This window comes from Chroicocephalus ridibundus, chromosome Z (assembly GCF_963924245.1).
Source record: "Chroicocephalus ridibundus chromosome Z, bChrRid1.1, whole genome shotgun sequence".
Lineage (NCBI taxonomy): Eukaryota > Metazoa > Chordata > Aves > Charadriiformes > Laridae > Chroicocephalus > Chroicocephalus ridibundus.
The window spans coordinates 84571158-84595557 of NC_086316.1; the positions used below are offsets into that span (position 1 = coordinate 84571158).

At 44.2% G+C, this 24400-nt stretch overlaps 1 protein-coding gene across 3 annotated transcripts in view; it reads left to right on the forward strand.

Annotated features, from left to right (window-relative positions):
• The first annotated feature begins 4963 nt into the window (after positions 1–4963).
• The window catches only part of SMAD4 (SMAD family member 4), a 30625-nt gene continuing 11188 nt past the window's right edge, over positions 4964–24400 (forward strand). Inside the window, exons 1-8 of one of the 3 annotated variants that reach the window (XM_063321016.1) lie at positions 4964–5307; positions 14865–15230; positions 16158–16332; positions 16747–16776; positions 18355–18570; positions 20387–20506; positions 20638–20748; positions 22569–22619. In XM_063321016.1, the coding sequence (XP_063177086.1) occupies positions 14982–15230; positions 16158–16332; positions 16747–16776; positions 18355–18570; positions 20387–20506; positions 20638–20748; positions 22569–22619 (952 nt within the window). In that variant the 5' untranslated portion in view covers positions 4964–5307; positions 14865–14981. The remainder of the gene's footprint in view (positions 5308–14864; positions 15231–16157; positions 16333–16746; positions 16777–18354; positions 18571–20386; positions 20507–20637; positions 20749–22568; positions 22620–24400) is intronic. The other 2 variants (XM_063321017.1, XM_063321018.1) reach the window with 2 other exon arrangements.

The following is a 24400-nucleotide window of genomic DNA, read 5'->3' on the forward strand; positions in this document are numbered from 1 at the left end:
AAATCTGACTGCTGGTGAGACTTGAATTAAATTAATGGGAACATGTGCGCCAGTGAGGACAGAAAAATTTGGACCATAAATTGTCTGTTTTCTCAATGAGTTTATCTTTCCATTAACCATTCGTTAATTACCAGAGAACAGAATTCCTTCGCATTGCCTGAGAGTATTCCGTCTGACAGCAGGTAAGGGACTCCAGTCTGGTCCCGGAGGGACCGGGAGGGTGTTTTAACAAGGTCTGGGTTTGTAAATGAAGATTTTTATTTTATATTTTTTTAGCTTTGAATAACTTATTTTAAAAATTCTTCTGCTTTCCTGGAGGAGTTCCTCTAAGTTTGGTTCCTTTTTTAGCTGGTACCGGCGGAGGGACTTGATAAACTGCGAAAGAAGCTTTTGATGTTACAGGAAAGAAGAGGAGGGAGGAAAGAAGAGGCGAAGAGCTTTGTGGCAGCGGAGATGTTCCTGCGTTCTACGTGTCCCGCGAACCGCGCGGATGAATGCGGACCAAAAAGGAGCGAGGGGGAATCTTCCTTCTGCTGAGATCCACGTGAGCTTGCAAAAAAGATTGACAAATAAGTACCCCACGTGCCCTGAGCGTGGTACAGTCTGTGTCGAGGACGGAGAGCTCGAGATGGAGTCTGGGCTTGGAATCCAGCTGGGAAAAGGGATCCTGGATGCTGGAGGGGGTTCAGCCTTTGGAGAGGGGCTGTTTGCAAGGACATGTAGCGCTAGGACAAGGGGCAATCGTTTAAACTAGAGCTGGGCAGGGTTAGATTAGCCATGAGGAAGAAGTTCTTTTCAATGAGGGTGGTGAGACACTGGCCCAGGTTGCCCAGAGAGGGGGTGGAGGCCCCATCCCTGGAGACATTCAAGGCCAGGCTTGATGAGGCTCTGAGCAACCTGATCTAGCGGAACATGTCCCTGCTCACTGCAGGGGGGTTGGACTAGATGACCTTTAAAGGTCCCTTCCCACCCAAACCATTCGATGATCCTACTCTATGATACACCTCTCCCCGTGGCCCACGGTGGGACGCTTCATCTGGTTATGAAACACAGTCTTCATTTGGGAGCGTTTTTATACATATATTTTTTTAAACAGACTTTTAAAATAATTTGCTCTTACTGAATTATGTTCGTTTATAAGGAAAAGGGTATTAATTATTTACCTCGGATGGCTTCATTCTAGAAATCTAATTTCTGGCGAGGTGGTAGGACCGATCCAGGTCTCACTGAAATCGGTGGTTTGGCACATAGTCACTACAACAACTTAATGCATTTTTTATTAAGAATAAAAACGTATTGATTGGGATCTTGAGGTAGAACAAGCTACAGAAATTTGATGAAAGTAACATTTTAGGCGGGGGGGGAGGGAGGCAGGGATGGATTCTAAACCACAACATGTTAAATTGATCCTGCTCGTACCAGCATTTGATATTTGAAAAATGTTTGAGTTCAAAGGAGTTTAGGTGGTTTGGACACGGTACCCACCCCCAGCCTTTCAGAACCACCTTAATGGTCTGTAAAGGTCCTTCCTAGGACTAAGTGTTGCTGGAGCTGCTTGGGTTTGGATAAAGATGAGGCAGCAGCTCAGCGTCTTCTCTGGTGAAGCACCTGCCTGATGGTCACCCCGGTCCCTTACAGCTCCAGAGCAGTCACAGAATCGCAGAATGGTTTGGGTTGGAAGGGCCCTTAAAGACCATCCCATTCCACCCCCTGCCCTGGGCAGGGACACCTCCCGCCAGCCCAGGTTGCTCCAAGCCCCGTCCAACCTGGCCTTGAACCCCTCCAGGGATGCTTGTGGACACCATGCCGAGCTTGGGGCACTGGAGACTGAGGGTGGCACCAGCTCAACAGCTTGTGCACCCCCAAATTCCACATTTCACCGTCCAGTTGAGCAGGACACCGTGACAATTGCTTTATGAACCTCAAAACAGACGTGTGTGTAAACACAAGAGAGTTACCGCGACGCAAACTGTACTTTTAAGATACCTAATGCAGATCCTTTCGGATTTAATACGTATTGTAGGAGTTAATGAATCACGCTACCCCGTAACCCAGCTACAGAGTCCTCGCTGAGGATTTCCTTGTCAAATTTGCAGCTTGCTCCCACCTGCTTGTGAAATACGGTGGTAAATTGCACCCGATTTCCCAGCACTTTCCACTCTTATAACCAAAATTTGGGGTTTTCAGCTGCCTGGTGAAAAGATGCTTAAAACGCAGCGTTAGTAACAGCATCCTGAGGGGATGTGGTTCATGGTATGCCTTGAAAGCCAACTAGGGCCCACGGAAGGAGATTTAACATATTATATTTAGACTTATTTTTTGCCATTATACAACCAATGGGAAATAAAATATTACACGGCTTTGTGCTCAGCATTAATATTTTGCATCTTTCATCCCCATATTTGAGCAAATCGTCTGCCGGGTTCTGCAAGGGCAAGGAGGGAGAGGCCGTGCTTACAAATGGTGAATTATTTAATGATTTTTTTTTATATATATATATTTTTTTTTTTTAAATGATACACCTTGGAGAGGGAGGGGAAGCGCTGGGCCGTACCTTGCCGGCGCAGAGGCAGCCTGGATTCTGCTGCCGTCCATGAGCCCTGCACGGGACGGGCTCCCCGCGGAACCGGAGGTCTCGGCTCCAATCCCGTAACGCTTCAAAAACTCTAGAAATGGGTAATTTGCAACGCACTCAGCAAATCCTGGTGCGGAGAGGCTTCAATTACATCTAAACCCAGGAAAAGAGGACAAATATAGCAGCTTTTCACATCGCTTTTCATCACTAAGATCTTCTTAAGGATGTGGAAGTGACTGTAAATGACTTAAATCATGTGAGCAGGAAATTTTGGTATGGCAAGTTAGCAATTTTTAAAAATTTCCATCATTCTTACTTCTTATCAGAGCAGCTGCGCGAGCACACCAGCACCTTGCCAAACACCCCACTTATTTAGCGAAAATATATTGTGACGGGCAGCGGATATGGGATTTCGTGCGCCTTTTCCCTTCTGTTTTGTCTTCTAACGGTGGCCAAACATCACAAAGGTAGAAAGGTGTAACTTTCTAATTTAAAAAAAACCAAAAAAAACAACAAACCAAACCCCAATCTTTTCTTTTTCAGCTGAATTCCTTGGGAGAGTTTGCTTTTTGCTGGATGAGGAATGGGAAAAGCGGCTGCACTTGCGGGGCTGTGAGGTTGTTGGGGTTGTTTGCAGGGCTTTGCATTTATGAGGGTTGTATTTCCCGTGCGATGCATTTCTGGGGGTTGCATTTCCCAGACCGTGTAGTTATGAGGGTTGCACTTGGGGGGCTGTGCATTTGTTGGGGTGGCAGTTGCAGGGATTTGCGCTTACGGGGCTTGTATTTCCCCAGCCCTGTGTTTATTGGGGTTGTATTTGTAGCCCTGTGCATTTGTTGGGCGTGCATTTGCAAGGCTTTCGACTTCTGGGGGTTACGTTTTTGGGGTTTTGCACCTGTGGGGGTTGCATTTGTGGGGCTGTGGATTTATGGGGGTGCATTTGTGTGCCTGTGCCTTTCTTGGGGTTGCGGTTACAGGGCCTTGCACTTTTGGAGATTGCACTTGTGGGGCTGTGAGTTTGTTGGGGATGCATTTGCAGGGGTTTCGTCTTCTGGGGGCTGCATTTCTGGGGTTTTGCACTTGTGGGGGTTGCATTTGTTGGGGTTGTGTTTGCAGGGCTTTGCACTTAGGGGGGGGTGTATTTCCCGGGCCATATATTTATGGGGGTTGCATTTGTGGCCATGTGCATTTGTTGGGGTTGCATTTGCAGGGGTTTGCGCTCCGGGGCGTTGATTTCCAAGACCGTATATTTATGGGGGTTGTATTTCCCAGACCATGTATATATGGGGGTTGCATTTGCGGGGCTGTGAGTTTGTTGGGGTTGCATTTGTGGGACGTTCACCTTCTTGGGGGTTGCATTTTTGGGGTTTGGCACTTGGGGGGGGGGTTGTATTTCTGAGGCTGTGCATCTGTTGGGGATATGTTTGCAGGGCTTTGCGCTTTTATGGGGGGGTTGTATTTCATGGGTAATGTATTTATGGGGGCTGTATTTCCCCGACCATGTATTTTTGGGGGTTGCATTTGTGGCCCTGTGCATTTGTTGGGGTTGCGTTCGTGGAGCTTTGCATTTGCGGGGCTATGAGTTTGTTGGGGTTGCATTTGCAGGGGTTTCACCTTCTGGGGGTTGCATTTTTGGGGTTTTGCACTTGTGGGGGTTGTACTTTTGCGGCTGTGCATTTGTTAGGGTTGTATTTGCAGGGCTTTGCACTTACGGGGCTTGTATTTGCCAGGCGATATATTTATGGGGGTTACAGTTGCGGGGCTGTGCACTTATGGGGGTGGTATTTGTGGTCCTGTGAGTTTGTTGGGGATGTTATTTGCAGGACTTTCAAGTTCTGGGGGTTGCTTTTGTGGGATTTTGGGCTTGTGGGGGTTAGGTTTGCAGGGCTTTGCATTGATGGGGGTTGCCTTTCTGGCCCATACATTTGAGAGGGTTGCAGTTGCAGGGCCGTGCACTTGTGGGGGTTGCGTTTGTGGGGTTTTACGCTTACAGGGGTTGCATTTACGGGGCTCTGCATTTGCCGGGATTGTATTTGAGGGGTTTCACCTTGCGGGGGCTGCTTTTGTGGGGTTTCACGCTTATGGGGCTTGTATTTATGGGGCTGTGCATTGACGGGGGTGGCATTTCCGGGTTTTTGCACTTACAGGGGTCGGTTTGTGGACCCGTGCCTTCCCTGGGGTGGCATTTTAGGGGCCGTGTTTGCAGTCCCTGCAGCGCTGCCCGCCCTGCCCCTCCCAGCGCGCCGCCGCCGGCGGACGCCAACCACACAAATAAACCCGGAACGCGCCCGCCCGCCCCGCTCTCCGCCTGCCGGCTGCGCGGCAACCGCGGGGCGGGCGCGCAGGCGCGGCGGCGGCGCTGGGCGGTGGGGAGGGGGGGGGCGCGTGTGTTACCCGGATGTGGCGCATGCGCGCTGGCGGCTGGACGTGTCGGCGGCGGCCGCGGAGCGCGAGCGGCCGGAGCCGCGGCAACAACAACAACAACAACAACAAGAAGGCGGCGGCCGCGACCGTCACAGGTCCCCCCCTCCCCTGCCAGCGCCGCCCCGCCGGCCCGGCCCGGCCGCAGCCCGGGGAGGGGAGGGCGGGGGGGCGGAGGCCTGGCCCGCACCGCCGCACCGGGGCCGGCTGAGGCGAGGGAAGGCCCCCCCCCCCCGCCGCCGCCGCCGCCCCTGCCCCTCAGCGCAGGCCGCGCCCGGAGAGCGGCCGCTCCGCCGCCGCCCGCGGCCCAGGTAACATCCGCTCTCGGCTGCCGCCCGCCCGCCGAGGCCGCCCGCAGCGCGACCCTTCCTCCCGCCCGCCTCCCCCCCGCCGCCGGGCAGCCCGGGGCAGCGCCCCCCCCCCCCCCCCCCCTTCTCCTCACCCGCCCCCGCCCGGGGGCTTCTCCGCTGCGCCGGGTTCCCCTTCCCGCCTCCTTCCCCGCCTCCCCCGCGAGGAAAAAAATACACCACCTCCCTCCCCCCGGCCCCCAAACTTTTATTATTATTTTTTGTGGATCTGGGTACCCTCTCTAAAGGCTCCCCAGCCGGCCCGGCCCCGGTTAAACTTTCCTCCGCTGCCGGTCGTGCAGACCGCTCTCCCCGTGCTCTCTCCCGCACGCCGGAGAATGCCCCGGGTGGTTTTGTGCGAGCCACTTCGCCTCGGGTTCTCCGAAATCTGCCATCTTATTTGCAATAACAGCCAAGAGTGCTTTTAGCTGCTTTTTCAGACAGTGCGGGGCTGCTCAGCACAAGGGGTGTTAATTAAAGATTATTCCTCCTTTACTGGTTTTCCTTCCCGTTCCCGGGGGTGTTGGGATTTTGGGGGAGGTTTGTGATTTGCTGCATAGTTGAGTCTTAAAGGTTTTTACCACGGAAGGCTGCTTAATTTATGGGGTAATCTAGTTGTGGGCTAGATGTGTTATTACTTAGAGCCCAAATTGTACTACTGCAAACCAATTGTTGTCAAACACATACGGTCGGAGTAGGATCGTGGTGTCTTTTACCACCGCTTCCCAAATTATCTTGGTTAAGAATGGTGTGCCACTGTCAACAGGCAAAGAGTGATTTCAGGCTCTGCCATAGCTGTCATCTTTTAAATCCTAAGACTCTTGTACTGTTGTTACTTGTAGGTAATTCAGGGCACAGTTGTTGTTGAAGCAGCTATACTGCCCTATAAAACTGAACGCGTTTTTGTACTCCAGCGTCATGATAAGTAGGCAACTTGTCCTTCTGGCCCTCCTCTTATCTTGGCCTGATTGCTTACTGAAAGGAGTCTCTTCTCACTTTGCATTCATGAACCTCTCTTGATTTGCTTGTTGCATAAGCATGCATGTTTAATATTGATATAGAAACTTTATTTCAAAGAGCCAAAGCCTAAAGAGAAGCAGTAAGTCTCTCAAACTGATTAGAATTCCTTTTTTAAGTAGATGGCTCTTTACATAATGCATTCAAGCGCAGCTAACACAATAGGGATGCGAGTTTTGAGAGGTATCAACAGATTTAGTGGAGAACAAAGGTGCTGAGAGCAGCTCGGTGGATCCTGGTGAGGAGCAGCCTTCGCTGTGCTGTTGTTAAGGTCCTGCTGGAATTTTAGGACTCCGTTTTCCTATGTTGTTAACCTTGTGAAAACTCCACTTTTGGTTGGGGCTGGAATTTTCCATGCTTGCTTTGCCCAGAGGTGTGTGTTGTTTTTTTTTTTTTTTTTAAGCTCGAACAAATGCAGAGAACATTATCCCTGTGCAGATTACAATAAAGAGCAGATGTTATCTAATACACCTATTGCTAGGGTATCGAAACATTGCGTACAAGTGAAAAATCACACCACTTCTGCCTGAGCAAGCTTTGAGTCTTCCTTTTATTGCTTGGCGTGGCCACAATTGTTTCCTCTGTTTGTGAGGTTTTGACAGATTGCTATTTGTCCTTGTCGAAGGAAGCCTTCTGCAAGAAGATGGGTCTTGCAGGGTACCCTGAGGAAGAGTTCAGTTCAGGTTTGTTCTGTTGTGCTACGGCAAGGACTTCCACCACCTTCTGCCTTCTCCTGCCGTTCCCAGGTTTTCATCCCTTCCTTACCCGTGGGTGCTAGGATGAGGAGGGGATGACCTCTTGTTTGGTGGGACACCAAGGGTGCCCTCTGGGAGATTAGGTGGTGGGAGTCTTGGTGCCTGGATCTGTGTTGTGGAAACAGATGCAGTTGTAGAGGAGTTTACTGCCCTTTCCACTCCGGTGGTGTAACCTGCAGTGGTCTTCCTTCTCTGACCATACAGAAGCCTGTATTGAAAAGAGGAGTTTTTTTTTTCAGCTGAATGTTTTCTCAAAAATAAAAAGTAGAGAGAGGGAAGGGGAATCAAAATGACAAATGCAACTTAGTAGGATTTAAAATGTAAGCATATGCAGTCACGTCAGCATAGTAGCCCTACCTTTTTCATTGTGTCCTGCCCCCCACGCATTCAAAGACAAGATGAGGATTTTGGTGTTTATTTTTTACTGTTATATGAGTTTCTTGAACGAGATTAAAAACCCCTGGAACCTTGTGCAGCAGAAATGTTTGCTCCATTTACAGGATCAGTTTGTTGCATTTGCAGAGCGCCTTCGAAAGCAGTTGAGGTGCACAGGTGGAAGCTGAGAGGAGAAAAGATGCCGAGAGCTGCACTTGGGCGGCTGCATCAGATCCGTTTCTTCCACAAAGAAATGGCTGCTCATACTTTTTAACTGTGGATTTATGTTAAGATGAAAGAATTGCCAATCAGAGTTGTCTTAAAACTCTTCCCCGGTTCCTTTTATGCTGTCATGTGTCTAAAATTTTTGTAGCTACTGACAGCGAGATGAGCAGAATTGATACTGATGATTCAGATACACGCACAAAAATAGTATTCTGGGGAATGTTAGCTCTTACTGTACAGAACAGCGCGAGTGCGGTGCCTTCTTAGTCCTCTTTCTCTTGCTCTTTAATGCTAATTGTTCTCATGTCTACAAACATTTTGTTCCTGTTCACCCTCTGGGCAAGTAGATAATAGTCTGATGTGCTGGAAAGTATCTGCAGTTTAATCACTTATTCATATCTTCATCAAATCACGAGCTGCCTTTTGTTTTATTGGTTTATGGATTTTTTTTTTCCTTTATCATGTTTGTCATAAAACTTCTACCACTGCATTATTAAACAGCAAAACTCTGTAGTAATGTTTCGGTGGTTAAAAGCCATCAAATGTGTACGCTGCTTCTCTGACATCTTTGTGTTTGTCTAATTTTGGAGGCTACAGCTTATGCAAGAGCCTTTCTTGTCCTTTATTCGTGTGAAATGTTCTAGCAAGATGTCGATTTGTACGCTATTGTAATTAGCCAGTTCGTTAGCATTGCATTGCCGCCTGGTATGAAAATGCTGGAAATCAGTGACTGGGCTGGCTGTTTACTGGTAAATGGTGCTCCCAGAGCATCAGTGGCAGCCTCAAGCAAACAATTCTTATTTTTTCTTAGATATTTTCCCCCCAGAATTACTTTCATATTTGCAACTTGGAAGTATGTTTTTCGTCATTAATATTTTTTTTTTGGCATTAATTAATTTCCCTCCTCGCCTCTGTCTATCACTCCCCAGAATTGCAGGCTGTACATCTTTCCCTTCGACATCATACGGCCTGGTTCTGGCTGGGATCTTTCTTTGTTGCTGCAATATACATGTTTTTATTTTCTTTTTCACTTGGAAGCTCAGACCTTAGGAGCTTTTATTTATTTAATTAATTATTTTTGAAGACCCTCGTGGTAATACTCACTGAAGTTGTAGCTCATCACAAAGGATGTTCTGCCTGCAAATTTGCTGACTTGCTCAGACCCTTCTACGATATGTTACAATGGATAACGGCCAAGTTATCTTAAGATTCATAGTGTATATAAAAATGCTGTATTGTACCTGGTGAATGCCATTAGACATGCTTACTCGCCTTACTTTATCATCTTTAGCATCCCTGTACAGTTTTGTAACACCAGCCCTTAACACGGATATACTAAATTCTCAGGCATATATATGTTTACATGCATCATAGCGCATTTTTGCATAACTGCTGCTAAAAAATAATCTGTGTTCATATTATTTAGGATAGAATAGTTCAGTTGGAAGGGACCCACAATGATTGATGATCATTTGAGATGCTCCAAGGACTGGTGTCTGATCAGTTTGTACAAAAAAATGGCAAATCTCTCTCCGCTTCGCTGTTTAAAGGCTCCCTGAGCCCCCAGTGTATCATCTGATACTTAGCACATGTAAAATCTTTTTTTTTTTTTTTCCTTTGATTTTTACCTTTGCAGGCTGGTTGGATTTCCATCCCAACTGTTTATTTCAGCCTTCTTGTGCATGTGGTTGCAAACCCATCTTGCGTTCTTCACTCACTTCTGACGTGTCGGTGTGCGCTGTGTGTTCCCCTGCCTTTGCCGTGTTTATCAGCATCTCTGGACCTTCAGCACTGTGTCTGTGTCTGGACCTCTTTTCTGACCAAAACTGCTTCCCTTTCTCCATCAAAAGCTTTTCAAAGGGCCATTGCTGCCCTGACACCTGCAGGAACTATTTTTCCAGTTGTGCCAAGGTTGTACTATATTTTTTTGAACCCTTTTTTTCTTTAAATGCAGCACTTCACAAGTCTTAACGCTTTGTTTCAAAAACTACTTGGTCACTCCAACCCACGCTACTTCTCATGTAATTTATCCTGCAAACAATGAAGCCTCCAAGTGTCTTTAAGTTGTCTCTTATTTGGAGAATATCTAGTTTGCCACAGAAACTTAATGAATAAAATATATGCTAAGAAAGTGACGTGGAGGGGGGGGGTTGGCCTGTTGCCCGTATCTTAAAGTAATTATCCAGTGGCATTTGGACTGTCACATTTTTAGACTGAGTTTCTTGGTGAATTTGATCCCTCCGCAGCTGCGATTGGCTTAAAACCCTACTGTAAATGAATAGGGCAGTGTATCATATCAGCGTCGGGCCTGGATTAACCGTTTTGCCCAAGCTGTTGGATTGCTGATTGCCTGGATCATATTCCTTTGGGTTACGTCCCTGATTTCCAGCTCCATCCATAACCGCCTGGTTTGTCCGCGTAAGCCTACTATTTCCTTTTCTTGTTTGGGGTTTGATGGTTCTCCCCAAATTGCAAAGTGTGGCTTTTGTGGGAGGAGAAGGTGGGGGGGAAGATAAGCGACTTGTGAGCGTCAAAAGTATTCATTTAAGGTTGTTCTTAATACGTAGAAAAGAAGGTGAGTTCTTAAGAAATCTGGATTCGTAACTTCTCAGCAAATTTCAGCCACATGAGAGAATTGCAAGTGGGAATTGTTTGGAGGAAGGGTATTTTTAGAGAAGTTTGCAGATTTGCTTAGCTGAATGGCTAGGGCACATCGACGGGGATTTAGGTGAAGTCTTCGTATTTTTTAGCAGCCCCTGCCCTCATGTCCCAGTTGAGCTTCTGTACAACTAGTAATACCTCTGTAAAAGCAAGGAAATAGAGTCCCTGTGGTTTTTTACTAACCATCAAAAGCAGAAAAACTTTTTTTTCCTCTTTCTAAAACCTTTTTCAGAGCGTGCGTGCGTGTCTGCCTACGTCTCTATATGCCTGCGTGCTTTCTTGATGAAGAATTTCAAACTGAAATACACCTCGGCAACTCTCGGGCCTCGCGTGAAGCCTTCCAAATGATCGTAACTCTTAAATACCTAGTGTGAGGAGTTGCTGCAAATATTTGGAAGTCGTGGCTCACGCTGTTTTCGTTTCCCTTGTTTTTTGGCATGTAAAAGCCCTTGTTCTTAAGCCGTGCTATAATAAGCAAAAAAAATATTAACTTGCTGGTGCAGCTGAAGAGATACGGGCAAACAAGGTGGAATATTAATTTTCTGTTCCATAAGCATGTCGATTATCTCTTTGGGTGAGATCTCACCTGCTTTTTGTACTTTGCGTATTTTTTGGGGAGTTGAGCAGGACCATCTTGCTTCCAACAAACGGGAATGTTCTCCTGGAGCTCTGAGCTGGCTTTTGCGGAAGATGCTGAACGTTAAACCCGGTCTCCGTTTTCTAGTCAGGCTAGTAAAATGATCGCTGTTTTGAGAGAGAGAGAGAATGTAGTGGTTGAGCTGGGAACAGTGGAATCGTTTGAGTCAGTACGGTGCATATTTTCCTCTCCTGCCCATAAGATAAATGTAAGTGCAATGAGAGCACTAGTGTTAGAGCTCAGTAATGTTATTTCCACGTAGATAAGTCAATAATATATTTGATTTTAGTTATACGAGGTAGCATACTATTATGGATGCCTGTGTTTTTAGAATCTATTTATATTGTTCAGGTAACCATTTCTGGCAGAATTATCCACAGCCATGAAAATGAGGCGTGTGGCACCAGCGTTGCATTTTTAATTTTAGACAGCTGCTTCATGTTTTGAATTTCATCGCGCAGGCTAAAAAGATACATCACCCGTCAGCAAGGCAGCCGAGGGGAAGTAGGGTGGATGGAAGAATTATGGTATTTCTTCAAGTCTGCATCAGTCTTGAAGGAAGACTTTCAGTAAATGGCTACTTATCCGTTCTCTGAGGTAGCAGAGTGTTTGCTACAGATCATCAAAGGTGTTTTTAATTACCTGGCAGTCTTAACTTCTTTTGTCTTTCAGATTTATCTCCTCTTGAGAGGATCTTACTCTTGTTACAATACTTAGACTATGCAGAACATTAGTTGTTCGCTTGTTTCGTAACATACCTGCTATTGAAATAAATTCCTTTCTATAATGTGAAGAGGTACTTTTCTATAACTTTGTAACTTCTTAGCATTTTACCTTGGCCTGTCCCATTTCTTTTTTTTTTTTTCCCTTCTGTGTTCTGTTGGCATCACACTACAGCAAAAGGGAGAGAAATACCTTTTTGTTCCTTGGTAGGCGAAGCCGAGAGCTTCACTACAAGCGCCCTCTCCTGCTGCTGCTTTTCTCGTCTTCCCTGTCTCTTCTCTCTGCCCCTTTTCCCCCAAAACGCTCTCTTGCCCATTGCCGTTTCCATTAAATTCCCGGGTGGAGGGAAGTCAGAGGATCTTTGCTCAAAATATTTGGCCCTCCCTCTTCCGCTGTAAATCTTAAGCTTGGGCTGTAGCGTGGGATCACCTACTTGGGGTGGGGAGGGGGGGGCATGTTAAGGAGCGCTTTTGAGGTTTCGTGCTCACATCAAATCAACGTTAAATCACACAAGCACGCTGTTGTTTTGCAGAACTTAGCACTCCGTGTCTGAGGGCATGCTGGAACCTTATCTTCAAAGGCTATCTTCTAAAAATACAGCGCATTAAGATTGCATTTTGCTTTTATTTGCACACATGAAAGTAATATAGTAAGAAGGTGTTAAGGCACCTCTTGAATGTGTGACTCAGTCAAAGATAGGGTTGTAGAGCTATTGCGTGAGAAACTAAATTTGTGGAACGTAGAAACTTGGCTCGCCTGCAAAACATACTCATGCTTCTGGTGCTTCAGAAGAAATATGTCACCGCATTTATTCAGCATGTGCCAGGTTGGTAGCCACTGACCTCACCCCCTTTTCTGGGGATTGAAATGGCAGGATTAAAACCGGGATTTCTGTAGAGGGGACTTCTAAAGGAAGGCTCCTGAATTTTACCGTGCGATTACGCGCCGGCAGTGTGTAACGGGATTCAAAATCCTAAACAAGTGGGCCCCGGCTTTCAAAAGTGCTGAACAGTCAGAAGCTCCTATTGAGCGCAGCGGCAGCTGAGGGGTGACTCAACATTTCTGAAGATCATTCCACTTAAATCAGGGTTTGTTTGCTTGATCTTAGTCTCCTGAAAGTCAGCAAAGCAAAATTCTCATTCATGGTTTTAGAGGTGTAGGAGATGGAGCTGCCTGTCTAATTTTAAGCATCACTTTATTTAAAGCTCTTTTGGCTAATAGCTTTATCTAGTCACTTATTTATGATTATTTATGCAGATCTATCTGGGATGCTGTTTTATATTGAAGGAAAATTATGTTCTATTCTGTTTTAGCTGGCAAGCTTTTACGGATTTATGTGAGTGCGGGTTGCCATGGAGAATGGCTGGCAGGTTAAGCTTGACTTTTAAAAGAGGCTTATTGAGTTGAAGCGCAAAAAAACCCCTAGTGTTGAGGGAGAAACTTTAATAGCCAGGTAAAATAATCTTCCTCAAACTTCTAGGTAATTGTTTTCCTTTGGGAGAAATTAGGTCCAGAAGCATCCTTACAAAAGAAGAAAACTATTGCAAGTGGGGGGGGGGGAGGATTTGGGGTGTGTTTTTTCCAACTATACCAAAGCATGCTGGATTCGAGTTGAAATTGGAGAAAATATTAAATAGGGAAGACTTGGTTTCCTTTTATAATTGTGCTGGATTTGTGTTACAATATTCCTTTTACAAGAAGGGAAGCCACGCGTTCACGCTGTAATTTGTGTGATGCGTTAACTTTCTAAATTAACATCCCACTCTTATTTTTATGCAACGCATTTGTTTCTAATAAATAGCTGCTACCGCTGCACCTTTAATAACATGGAAAATTCCAGGGCAGTAACAGGTCTTTGACTGGATGCGTTCCTCAGATAATGTGAGCAAACTTTTTTTCCTTAACTATTGAAATCAAATATATTTTATTTACATTGCTAAGAACAACTTGTCAGTTTCAGAAAGGCTGATATTTTAAGGCTACTCAGAAAATGTAGTGAAATCACTTATAGGCGTATTTGCTGCAAGTATCTTAAAGTCAGACCCGCGTAGTTGGTAGAATGGTCTTAGTGGATGACTACCTGAAACCAGAGGTGCTTCAAGAACCAAAGCAGATTTTTGACAACATCAAACTTCTTTTCTGTGAGTGCGTAAAACCTGCTGTCCTGTGGTTCTGGATAAAGCAAGGTGAAGCGTAGTAATTAGCTCATTCAGAACTGAGAAAATCAGGCCAGCTCTTCTTCTAATTTGTGAATTAAAGGAAACTTCAAAAAGGATGAGGTCTCCTGGCTTTGAGAAGAATGACTTTGTGACCAGAAACCACTGCAGGTTCTTAACAAATGGAGTTGAAAGGCCAAGTGTGTTAGGACGGACTTATTCCTTATCTTATATTTAGTATAATTAGGGCAGTTCTGCTTTAGACAATTCAGAAGTGCTTTTTTAGTGACTTCAGTTGGTTTGTCTTCATCCAGAAGAAGCTGGATCCAAACGAGTGAAGACAAATGTGCCAGTTGGGATTTTCGTATATAAAGATACACGCAATACTAATTTACATAAATGTGTATTACGCTAATGACCAGATACAATTTTTGCCTTTCTGATTAGCAAAGAGAAATAGGCTTAGTCTGAGGTCAGAACGTAACTGTTTGGACAGGATTATTAAATAAAGATGACAGATGATTCTGGTGTGCGTTCATGCTTCTTCACTATTCAAATTTTGTTTAAATCAATGCCCCTTGATTCTCAGTTAGTGTTTTCACTTGGTTTCATCCTACCAGTGTAAAACATAGGAAATCATTGTCACCGTTCTCCTTTTCCTGATTCGGAGCCTGTTCATCTAATAATCCCTACCTTTCTATATGTACATACTATGTGTACATCTATATAAACTATAATCTTTATTTAAATATTGTTACTAGGGGAAAAACATAATCTTATATCTAAAACTGTGCAAGCAGCGTCTTAAGCATGTTTTAGCTATCATGGGACAAGCAATACAGTTTTTTCATGTGCTTTTAATATCCTGCACTTAGCTTGAAAATAAAAGAAGCAAAAAGCCACAGACTTCCTTAGAAACATGATCTGCGATTTGTTAAAAACAATTCTAATGTAGATATTTTTTCCTCCTAGGTTTTACCAAGAGACAGTACATCTAACACTTAACTTGGATCACCTCTTGTTCATCAGCTTGAAAATCATAACAGCCCCCAAAACTGACATTTGATCTGAAAGAAAAAGCTGTGACAAATGGACAATATGTCTATTACTAACACGCCAACAAGTAATGATGCTTGTCTGAGCATTGTTCACAGCTTGATGTGCCATCGACAAGGTGGAGAGAGTGAAACTTTTGCAAAACGCGCAATTGAAAGTTTAGTTAAAAAGCTAAAGGAGAAAAAAGATGAATTGGATTCTTTGATTACAGCTATAACCACAAATGGAGCTCATCCTAGCAAGTGTGTTACAATACAGAGAACGCTGGATGGGAGGCTTCAGGTTAGTACAAGTGAAAATCAGATGTTTTCCTCCTAGTGAAGCTGGAGCAAAAGTGAGTGACGCAGGATCCTAGAGTGTTGAGGAAGAGTAGCTCTTCTCTTGCGTCCCCCCCCTCGCCCCCCTTTGTAGGCATGTTTTGTGGCTGGAGCTCTGGACTGCTGCAGTAGTTGATTATTATTTTTTTTTTTAAAAGGAGCAGAAGGCGTTGGATCAGCCGTTCTAAACGAGTGTGTGTGTGGCAGTAAAAAGCAGGGTCACGTAAACAAATTCGGCTGTTTATCCTGGTATTTTCACTACAAGCTTCTGTTAGCTCTGTGTTGGTCAGCAGTGTGAAGAAAGACCTATGATCCCTTGCTAAGGTACTCCAAGGAGTCTGCACTGAGGATTTACGTTAGCCTTAGATCGTCAGTACTCAGTACCTGTATAGCTTGGGTTGCGATTTCCTTGTTCCAGGACAGATGTCCTGTTCACTGGCTAGCTTGCTGTCTACCCTAGAAGCATTATTTTTTTTATTATTAATTTTTTTTTCAGTATAATGGATTGGCATTCTTCTACTTGTAAATTCCTTATAGCGTAGCTTAGCGCCTCGTTCCTCTTCTTCTGGGGCAAAGCATCATCCATGGTGGGGAAGGTGACCATACATACTACATTAAGCACAAATTCTGCTTCTGCCATTTTGTACCCAGTATTTTTTTCTTAAGAATCACAGTGTTGACTTAACCGTAGCAAAACCCTGATAGAATTTTATTTCTGTTGAGTACAGAACTTGGGTAAACTGTACACCATCTTTTTTTTTTTTTATATATATATATTTTGATGATGGAGAGAGGCTGTGTTGTTGTTTGTCCCCTTCCAGCTTTGCCCCTCACTAAATAAAGGGAAATGTCTTGCTACTTTCCCAATCAACTTTTGTGTCTAACTTTTTAGGTGGCTGGTCGCAAGGGATTCCCTCATGTGATTTACGCTCGTCTTTGGAGGTGGCCTGATCTTCATAAAAATGAACTCAAGCATGTTAAATATTGTCAGTATGCTTTTGACTTAAAATGTGACAGTGTCTGTGTAAATCCTTACCATTATGAGCGTGTAGTATCGCCTGGCATCGGTAAGTAGACTCTTGATTTAAAATGGAACAGTTGGAATAGAATGTAAAATGTTTTCCTTTTGAGTGTAGAATATACAGGCCTAAACTTAGAGACATTAACTTTTCATGATCTGATTATAAATTGCTCTCATATGCTCGTGTCCGTCTTCTTAATGGAGTTATTTTTTGCCTTTATTTCAAATTTGAAAGAACAGTTTGTGGCTTTTGGTTAAGTCTTTCTGTTGGCTTTGCGCACAGTTCTTAACAATTAACGTGTATCCTAGGAATAATTTAGCATTGAGACTTGCGGAGGGGGTGTCATGTGTAGAGTCTGTAATACTGATTTGCCAAGTCTTATCAACTTAATGTTCAAGTGTTGTTGAAGATCTCTGTGTATGTAATCCTCCACGCCCTCTTTTCTTTTTCTTTTTAAAGATCTCTCAGGACTGACACTACAGAGTTCTGGTGAGTATTTCTGTTTACTGCTGCATTTCTCTGGGCGCAAACCGCGTTAAACTCTTCCGTCTGTACACGGTTTATTCCTGAGTATCTCTTGGGGAGGGAGGATAGAGACCAGATGGAAATGCATTTGTCTCTCCGGTTTTGAAAAACCGGCTAAGTAGAGTACGAAAGACAAGTTTTCATAAATTCATTCAACTGAGGCTTCAGCTCAGCTTATAGGTATGTTCCCTTTTCACTGCCTGCAACTTACAAACCCCAACAGAAAAAGAAAAACAAAATACGCACTGTTGAATGCTGTTAGCTTAAAAAAAAAAAAAAGCCACCAAACACCCCAAAACATGTATGATATAGTGTTAATTGACTTAGGAATAATAAATGCTTTTGATTTCGTAAGTAGTTTAACAAGAAAATAATAGAAATTCTGTAATGAATATGCAATTGAATGAAGCAGTCTAATATTCTTACTGTCCCTGAAACTTGAGAGAAATTGGACATTAAACCTCCAGTGAACATTATTCAGGAATCAGAGACTGTGCAGTTGGTGACTGCTTTATTTCAAAACTGATTTTTTTTTCCTTCCAGAAGAAATTAATAAAGAAGGAAATCTGCGTAATCCAATGTTTTTAGCACATTATTACAAGTATTCAAGCAAAAATAACTTAAAAAGCCCCCAACAAACTGCTAACAAGCTTTAACTTGTGTTCTCATCTCTGCTAATTTGCATTGTTACCTGTGTCTTCTGAAAAATGATCCTTTTGTAGAGAATCAAAGCTTTGCAGCCAGCAGTTAAATACATACGAAGTGTTTCCTTGTCGTGCTACTGTTTTTGCAGCAGGAAACAGAAAATGACTGTCAGATTTTAATATATTTAAAGGCTGCTTTAAAAAGGAGCATGGGAGCTAATGCGGTGAAAGAGTTTTACTTGAACATGCTCAGTCAGATATATAGAAATAAATTGTTGCAGTAGTATTTTCCCTAGGCTGTATGTGGAATATTGTGAATTAGTGGCTACATTGTTAAATATAGAGTAGCATTATATCCTCTTTGAGAGTGAGTTTGATGTTTCTAGTCAATTTGAGTGGGAGTTGCTTCAAATTTCTTGAGGGACGCATAAAGTTTTTTATGCGCTGTGTTCATGAATTGCGTTTTTTGTCGGAGCTTTATGTATGTTCTTGTTTGTATACTAGGAATTGATTTGTTCGCTACTGCGTTAACATATATTTAGGTGCTTGACGAAAAGCCTGTTTTTTCCCTTTTGTTAAACCGTGTCCAATCGCACAGTGATGGACTAGAAAACAAAATGCTACTAGAGTCTACTACTGTGGGACTAAACGGGTTGTTTGATAGCAGGAAGCAAACCAGTTTGCTTTTCCATCTAGTTATGCTTCGAAATTCCCTGCTGCCGACTGGAAGTGTTTATTTGTAATTTAGAGGAGCGCTTTAGCAATGTTTATGTGGGTTAAATCCTCCCCCCAGCAGTTTTAATGGCCTTGTCAGCGCTTGAAAAGTAGCGGTGCAGTTTGTAGTTAAATCGTGAAAAGAGATTTCGCTTCGCGTCTTCAACCGTTTGCTTCTTCACAGCTCCATCAAGCATGTTGGTGAAAGACGAATACGTTCATGACTACGAGGGGCAGCCGTCGTTGTCTTCTGCTGAAGGCCATTCAGTCCAAACCATCCAGCATCCACCAAGTAACAGGGCATCCACGGAGCCTTACAGCACCCCAGCCATGTTAGCTCCCACTGAGGCTAGCACTACCAGCACCACTAATTTTCCCAACATTCCTGTGGCTTCAACAAGTAAGATCATCGAGATTATAGGAAATGCTAAACTCTGAAAATGTGAAAGCTCTTGAGATAACCGCTGATTTTTTGCCAAAGTAGATCTCGCATTGGAGCTGTGCAGCTGCCACGCAACCCTGATAAAGTGCGCGGCAGTATGATCTAGGCAGTCTCGTAAGTGTTAACGTAAGGCTTTAACTTGCAGCGTAATTAGAGTAACTTTTCCTGGTGACCCAGTCTTTTTCTCAGTGAGGCTGGCACTACATGAGCGTTACAAGACTGGTTTGGATATGCCAAAGGTTCAGTGATACCATGTTAAAACAATTGACCACTGACAAAACATTGTGGCTATTATTGGAATTATTACTATAGGAATGGAAGAATTTTATTATTTGTTACAACAGCAAGCAGGACAACAAATGGAATATACTGTAAGGTGGCAGTATTGAAAGGTTTGCAGCCAATTCTTTAGTGTTCCGCAGCTGACAAAATGGATCTTCCAGATATAACTTGATTATTTTTATACCGGCCTGCTGTACTACCAAAGTGACAGCCCTAATTAATATTTTCCTGGGTCCGTTGGAGTGCTGCGTTGAAGTTTTTCTTACTTTTCTTTGTGTATTTAGAAGAGTCTGGTTTACCGGCATCAAACCCCACGCTTCACTCCAGGAGGACAGTAAAGCAGTTACGTTCGCAGTGTCCTGCACCCCCAGCGTAGGGTAACCATGAAGTTCAGAGAGGTTTCACACGCTCTTCGTCACTTTAATATCACTGATGTATGAAGATAATGCATTTCATGTTACCAAATTTGCATTATGGTGGCATGGTGTTTTGGTAACATTCTTTAATTTTAGCTGGCAACTTCTTTTTGCTAACGCTAATGATGATTTTTGTCAAGCTGAGATACAATGTCTGCATTTGTCTCCAGCAGAGAAAAAAAGGATAGGCGGTTGAATTGTATTGCCTTTGCACAACAGTTTATAGTCAATAACTTTTTCTCATCAGTGTTACAATTGTTGGATTCAAGTAGACGGTGAAAAAAAGCTCATTTCTTAGCTTTTGGTTCAAGTTTTCAATGGGTTAAATTCTGCTGGCCACGCCAGTGTGAGAGTGCAAGTGTACTTGTGAAACTGCTGATCAGTTCACTGTTAATGGCTGAGCTGAAGCCTTTTAAAATCAAATTCTGTTAACCTGTTCTGAAATATCTGTAGTTTTACTTTAAAGCTGAGACAATTCTTGAAATATTGCATTTGGGAGAAAAAAACCAAACCAAACAACAAACCAGCAATTTTCTCAGGAAGGAGTCCAGTGATGTATGCAGCTCTATTCAAGCACTATGTTTAAAAATGAAATACTGTTCAGTCTGTTTTGGAGGAACATAAATTCAAGCGAGTGTCCTCCTTAGGAACAGTAGTTATAACATGCTGAAAATAAGCAACTTATTGGATCTGCTGTTGGCCTGTTTGGATTCGTACCAAATCTACTCCAGCTGTGTTATTCAGTAAAACCTGTGACATCTCCTCTTCTTTCCTTTCGAACTGAAAAATGAGATGTGAACAAATCAAAGACGCGGTTGATAAACAGAGTTCTCTGCATACTTCTACTCCTAAAATATTAAGGGTGTCGAGAGTCAAAATTAGCTGATGCGGAGCATCTTGCTTCAAGTTTCCTAAGACACTCTGGTGGGTGGAAAAAAAAAATACTGAAACCAAACTTGTAGGAACTGTGTATTGCAGTGCCCTTAGTTGGGTGTATTTTCCTACCCAGTAGTGCTGAGCTCTTCTTAATTAAAATTTTGGAACGTTCATGAATAGGTAGTGTGTTCTTTTACCAGGTCAACCTACCAGTATATTGACAGGTAGCCATAGTGATGGACTCTTACAGATTGCTTCAGGGCCTCAGCCAGGAACTCAGCAGAATGGGTTTACAGCTCAGCCAGCTACTTACCATCACAGTGAGTATATACATATGTGCACTCTTCTTAGTTTTCTAAAACCAGTTTCCAAATGTTCAGGAGAAATAGAGGATTAGAAGCGAGATGCGGAAAAACTCCCTTAAAAACCAACCGCTCCTTTCTTTTTCTAGATAGTACCACAACTTGGACTGGAAGTCGGACGGCAGCCTACACCCCTACCATACCTCACCACCAGAATGGCCATCTTCAGCATCATCCACCTATGCATCCTGGACATTACTGTAAGTATTGCAGGTTTTCAAAGCACGTATCTTTTCCTTTTTTTAATGTTGTTGAATGGTGGGGGCTCATTTGTGATTATTCTTTACCCTCAAATCCTTTTTTTTTTTTTTTTTTCTTCATTATAGAACTACCATTACCGTGTTTAGTATCTTCTGACGGTTAAATAAAAGAGCGTGGTGGACTTCCCTCCGTTAAAGCAGCAGAGATAAAAAATTCAGATAGCTGTAGTGATACTGTCTATATTATAGGCGTCTTATTATACCTAACAAAACTAGCATTTCCTTGCTAAACCTCTGTTTTTAAAGCTTTCTTGTAGTAGATACTTCCTTTGCGGAAAAGGAAGTTGATTCCGAATGTGTCGTCGGGATATTTTTCTGTCAAAACTTGCAAGTTTCTGGCTGTTGTTATTTTTTAGAAGTTTTGAAGTCAGGTCTTAATGGTGTATGGGTCTACCTTAAGCTTTGGAAAACGTGTGTCTGTGTACACTAGGCAGTTTGAAAGAACTTTGTGAAAGCTCGTGCAGTGAAGTACTTGTTAATAAAATGGTTTTGCCATGGGTACATTTGGCACAGAAACTTGAAAATCTTTCTCGTCTACAGAATAGGACCACAACCTCTTGTTTTAAGGTACGGGAGATGGGCAGGGAAAAAAAGCCATCAAACTTCTAGCGTAAATGTCTAGCGCAGTATACGCATTGTAAGAGTATAGTGTCAAAACCCCACCCAAATTAAAAGTTTTTCTAAATTTTGTGGCCCAAAGCTAGAACAGTTTGTTATTTCCTAATATAGTGCTTAGTCACATCACCTGTTTGCAGCAGTCATCGTTAGTGGAGGGGAGAATATACTGTGCGTTAGCGTTAGAGTGACTTTTCAGCTTGTCGCTCGTGGTTTAGATATGGTTATTAAGTTTCATTGTTTTGTTCTCTTAAGATCCCACTTCATTTATCATCTTACTTGTCAGAAATACCAGGATGGGAAAAAAACCTTGGTGGGGCTGTAGATACTCTATAAGTGTTTCTCAGTGCATGTATCTCTCCATAATTAATATTTGTAACTGGCTGATGATACCACATAGAGCTTTTCTTGGCTGCTGCCATTTCTCACTTCAGAAAAGTTGCATGTTTTGACACCTACCGACGGTGTGCCTGTTTTGACATCTTGTTGCAAAAGCTGCTGTTACTTACAATACTATGTTTAAGTCTTTCCTCCTTGTTCTCCGCTGCCTGTAGGGGACCTAGTTAGTGTATAGAAGGGGAGAGAATAAAGTGACCAACACCAAGACCGTATTCGGTATTTTTTTCTTTAGAAATTGAGTTCTCTAGGGCTTTTTTCCGTCTTCAGGGAGTGTTATGGTCAAGCCCACAGCATGCTGGGCAACTTGTTCTGTGATTGATGAAACTAATGAAGTGTGGTTTCTGACGGATTTATATCATATGCCTCTATACAGTGATTTCTCTCCTTGCCCAACTTGGGAGCAGATGTGAAGCCCAAGTCCTATTTCTGTTACATCTGCATGCTCCATCTGGTTTCGGCTCTCTCCTGGGACTGGGTCTGGCTTGAGCCGCCCGCAGCCTTTCCTCCTGGGTTACTAACGGAGCTCTTGGCTCTACTACACAGCTTCTGAATTTTTAGGAAACCTCTAAGAGTGTAAATCTTCTGTAGGCGTTTTTCTCCCCTGTCAGATTGGGCCAATTGATTCGGAAGTTACTGGGTTTTATAACACCTGGCATCCTCAGAAGTCTTTTCTTATAGGAAAGTGAGTTAAGAAAGAAAAACTTATTTTTACTCATGTAAAACAAATTGCATGTTTTCTTTTAAAGGGCCAGTTCACAATGAACTTGCATTCCAGCCTCCTATATCAAATCATCCTGGTGAGTAAAATCTAACATGTAATGCTAATATTGTGGAAGCTAATCACTTTCTGGTTTGAATCTGGTGTTTTGGTTGGGTTTTTTCGGTATCGTGTACTCTGAAATCTGTGAGATACATCCTCAAAAGGGGAGGAAAGAAGGAAAGGAACAGTTTTGTGATAAATCTTTTGAATGCAGATAATTCTTTTGGAATGGTGACGTAAGCTGCAAACTGGGTTTAATTTAGATGCTTAACTCATAGAATCATAGAATTGTCAGGGTTGGAAGGGACCTCAAAGATCCTCTAGTTCCAGCCCCCTGCCCTGGGCAGGGACACCTCCCACTGGATCAGGTTGCTCAGAGCCCCATCCAGCCTGGCCTGAAAAACTTCCAGGGATGGGGCTTCCACCACCTCTCTGGGCAACCTGTTCCAGTGTCTCCCCACCCTCATGGGGAAGAACTTCTTCCTCATGTCCAGTCTGAATCGACCCATCTCTAGTTTTGATCCGTTCCCTCTAGTCCCACCATTACCCGACATCCTAAAAAGTCCCTCCCCAGCTTTCTTGTAGGCCCCCTTAAGAGACTGGTAGGCCACTAGAAGGTCTCCTCGGAGCCTTCTTTTCTCCAGACTGAACAACCCCAGCTCTCTCAGTCTGTCCCCATAGGAGAGGTGCTCCAGCCCTCTGATCATCCTCGTGGCCCTTCTCTGGACACGTTCCAGCACGTCCATATCTCTCTTGTAGTAGGGCCTCCAGAACTGGAGGCAGTACTCCAGGTGGGGTCTCAGGAGAGTGGAGTAGAGGGGGAGAATCACCTCCCTCGACCTGCTGGCCACACTTCTCCTGGTGCAGCCCAGGATACGATGGGCTTTCTGGGCTGCAAGTGCACACTGAGGGCTCATGTGGAGCCTCTCGTCCACCAGCACCCCCAAGTCCTTTCCTCCAGGGCTGCTCTCAAGCCAGTCACTGCCCAGCCCATATCGGTGCTTGGGATTGCCCCGACCCAGATGGAGGACCCTGCACTTGGTCTTGTTGAACTTCCTGAGGTTGGCATGGGCCCACCGCTCCAGCCTGTCCAGGTCCCTCTGGATGGCATCCCTTCCCTCCAGCGTGTCAGCCGCCCCACACAGCTTGGTGTCGTCGGCAAACCTGCTGAGGGTGCACTCAATGCCACTGTCCATGTCGCTGACGAAGATGTTAAACAAGACCGGTCCCAGTACTGATCCCTGAGGGACTCCACTTGTCACTGGCCTCCACTTGGACGTGGACCCCTTGACAGCCACTCTTTGGGTGCGGCCGTCGAGCCAGTTCTTTATCCACTGAATTGTCAGTCCATCAAACCCATATTTTATCAGCTTGGAGACCAGGGTGTCATGCGGGACAGTGTCAAAGGCTTTGCTCAGGTCCGGGTAAATGACTGTCAGTTGCTCTCCCCTTGTCTGTTGATGTTGTGACCTTCTCATAGAAGGCCACCGCGTTTGTCAGGCACGAGTTGCCCTTGGTGAAGCCGTGTTGATTGTACCCAATCACCTCTTCGTTATTCTTCTGCCTCGGCAGCGCCTCCAGGAGGATCTGCTCCATAACCTTACCAGGCACGGAGGTGAGACTGACTGGCCTCTAGTTCCCTGGTTCCTCCTTCTTTCCCTTTTTGAAAATGGGGGTTATGTTTCCCCTTTTCCAGTCAGTGGGGACTTCACCAGACTGCCATGACTTTTGGAATATAATAGAGGGCGGTTTAGCAACCTCATCCGCCAGTTCCCTCAGTACCCGTGGGTGTATCCCATCGGATCCCATGGACTTGTT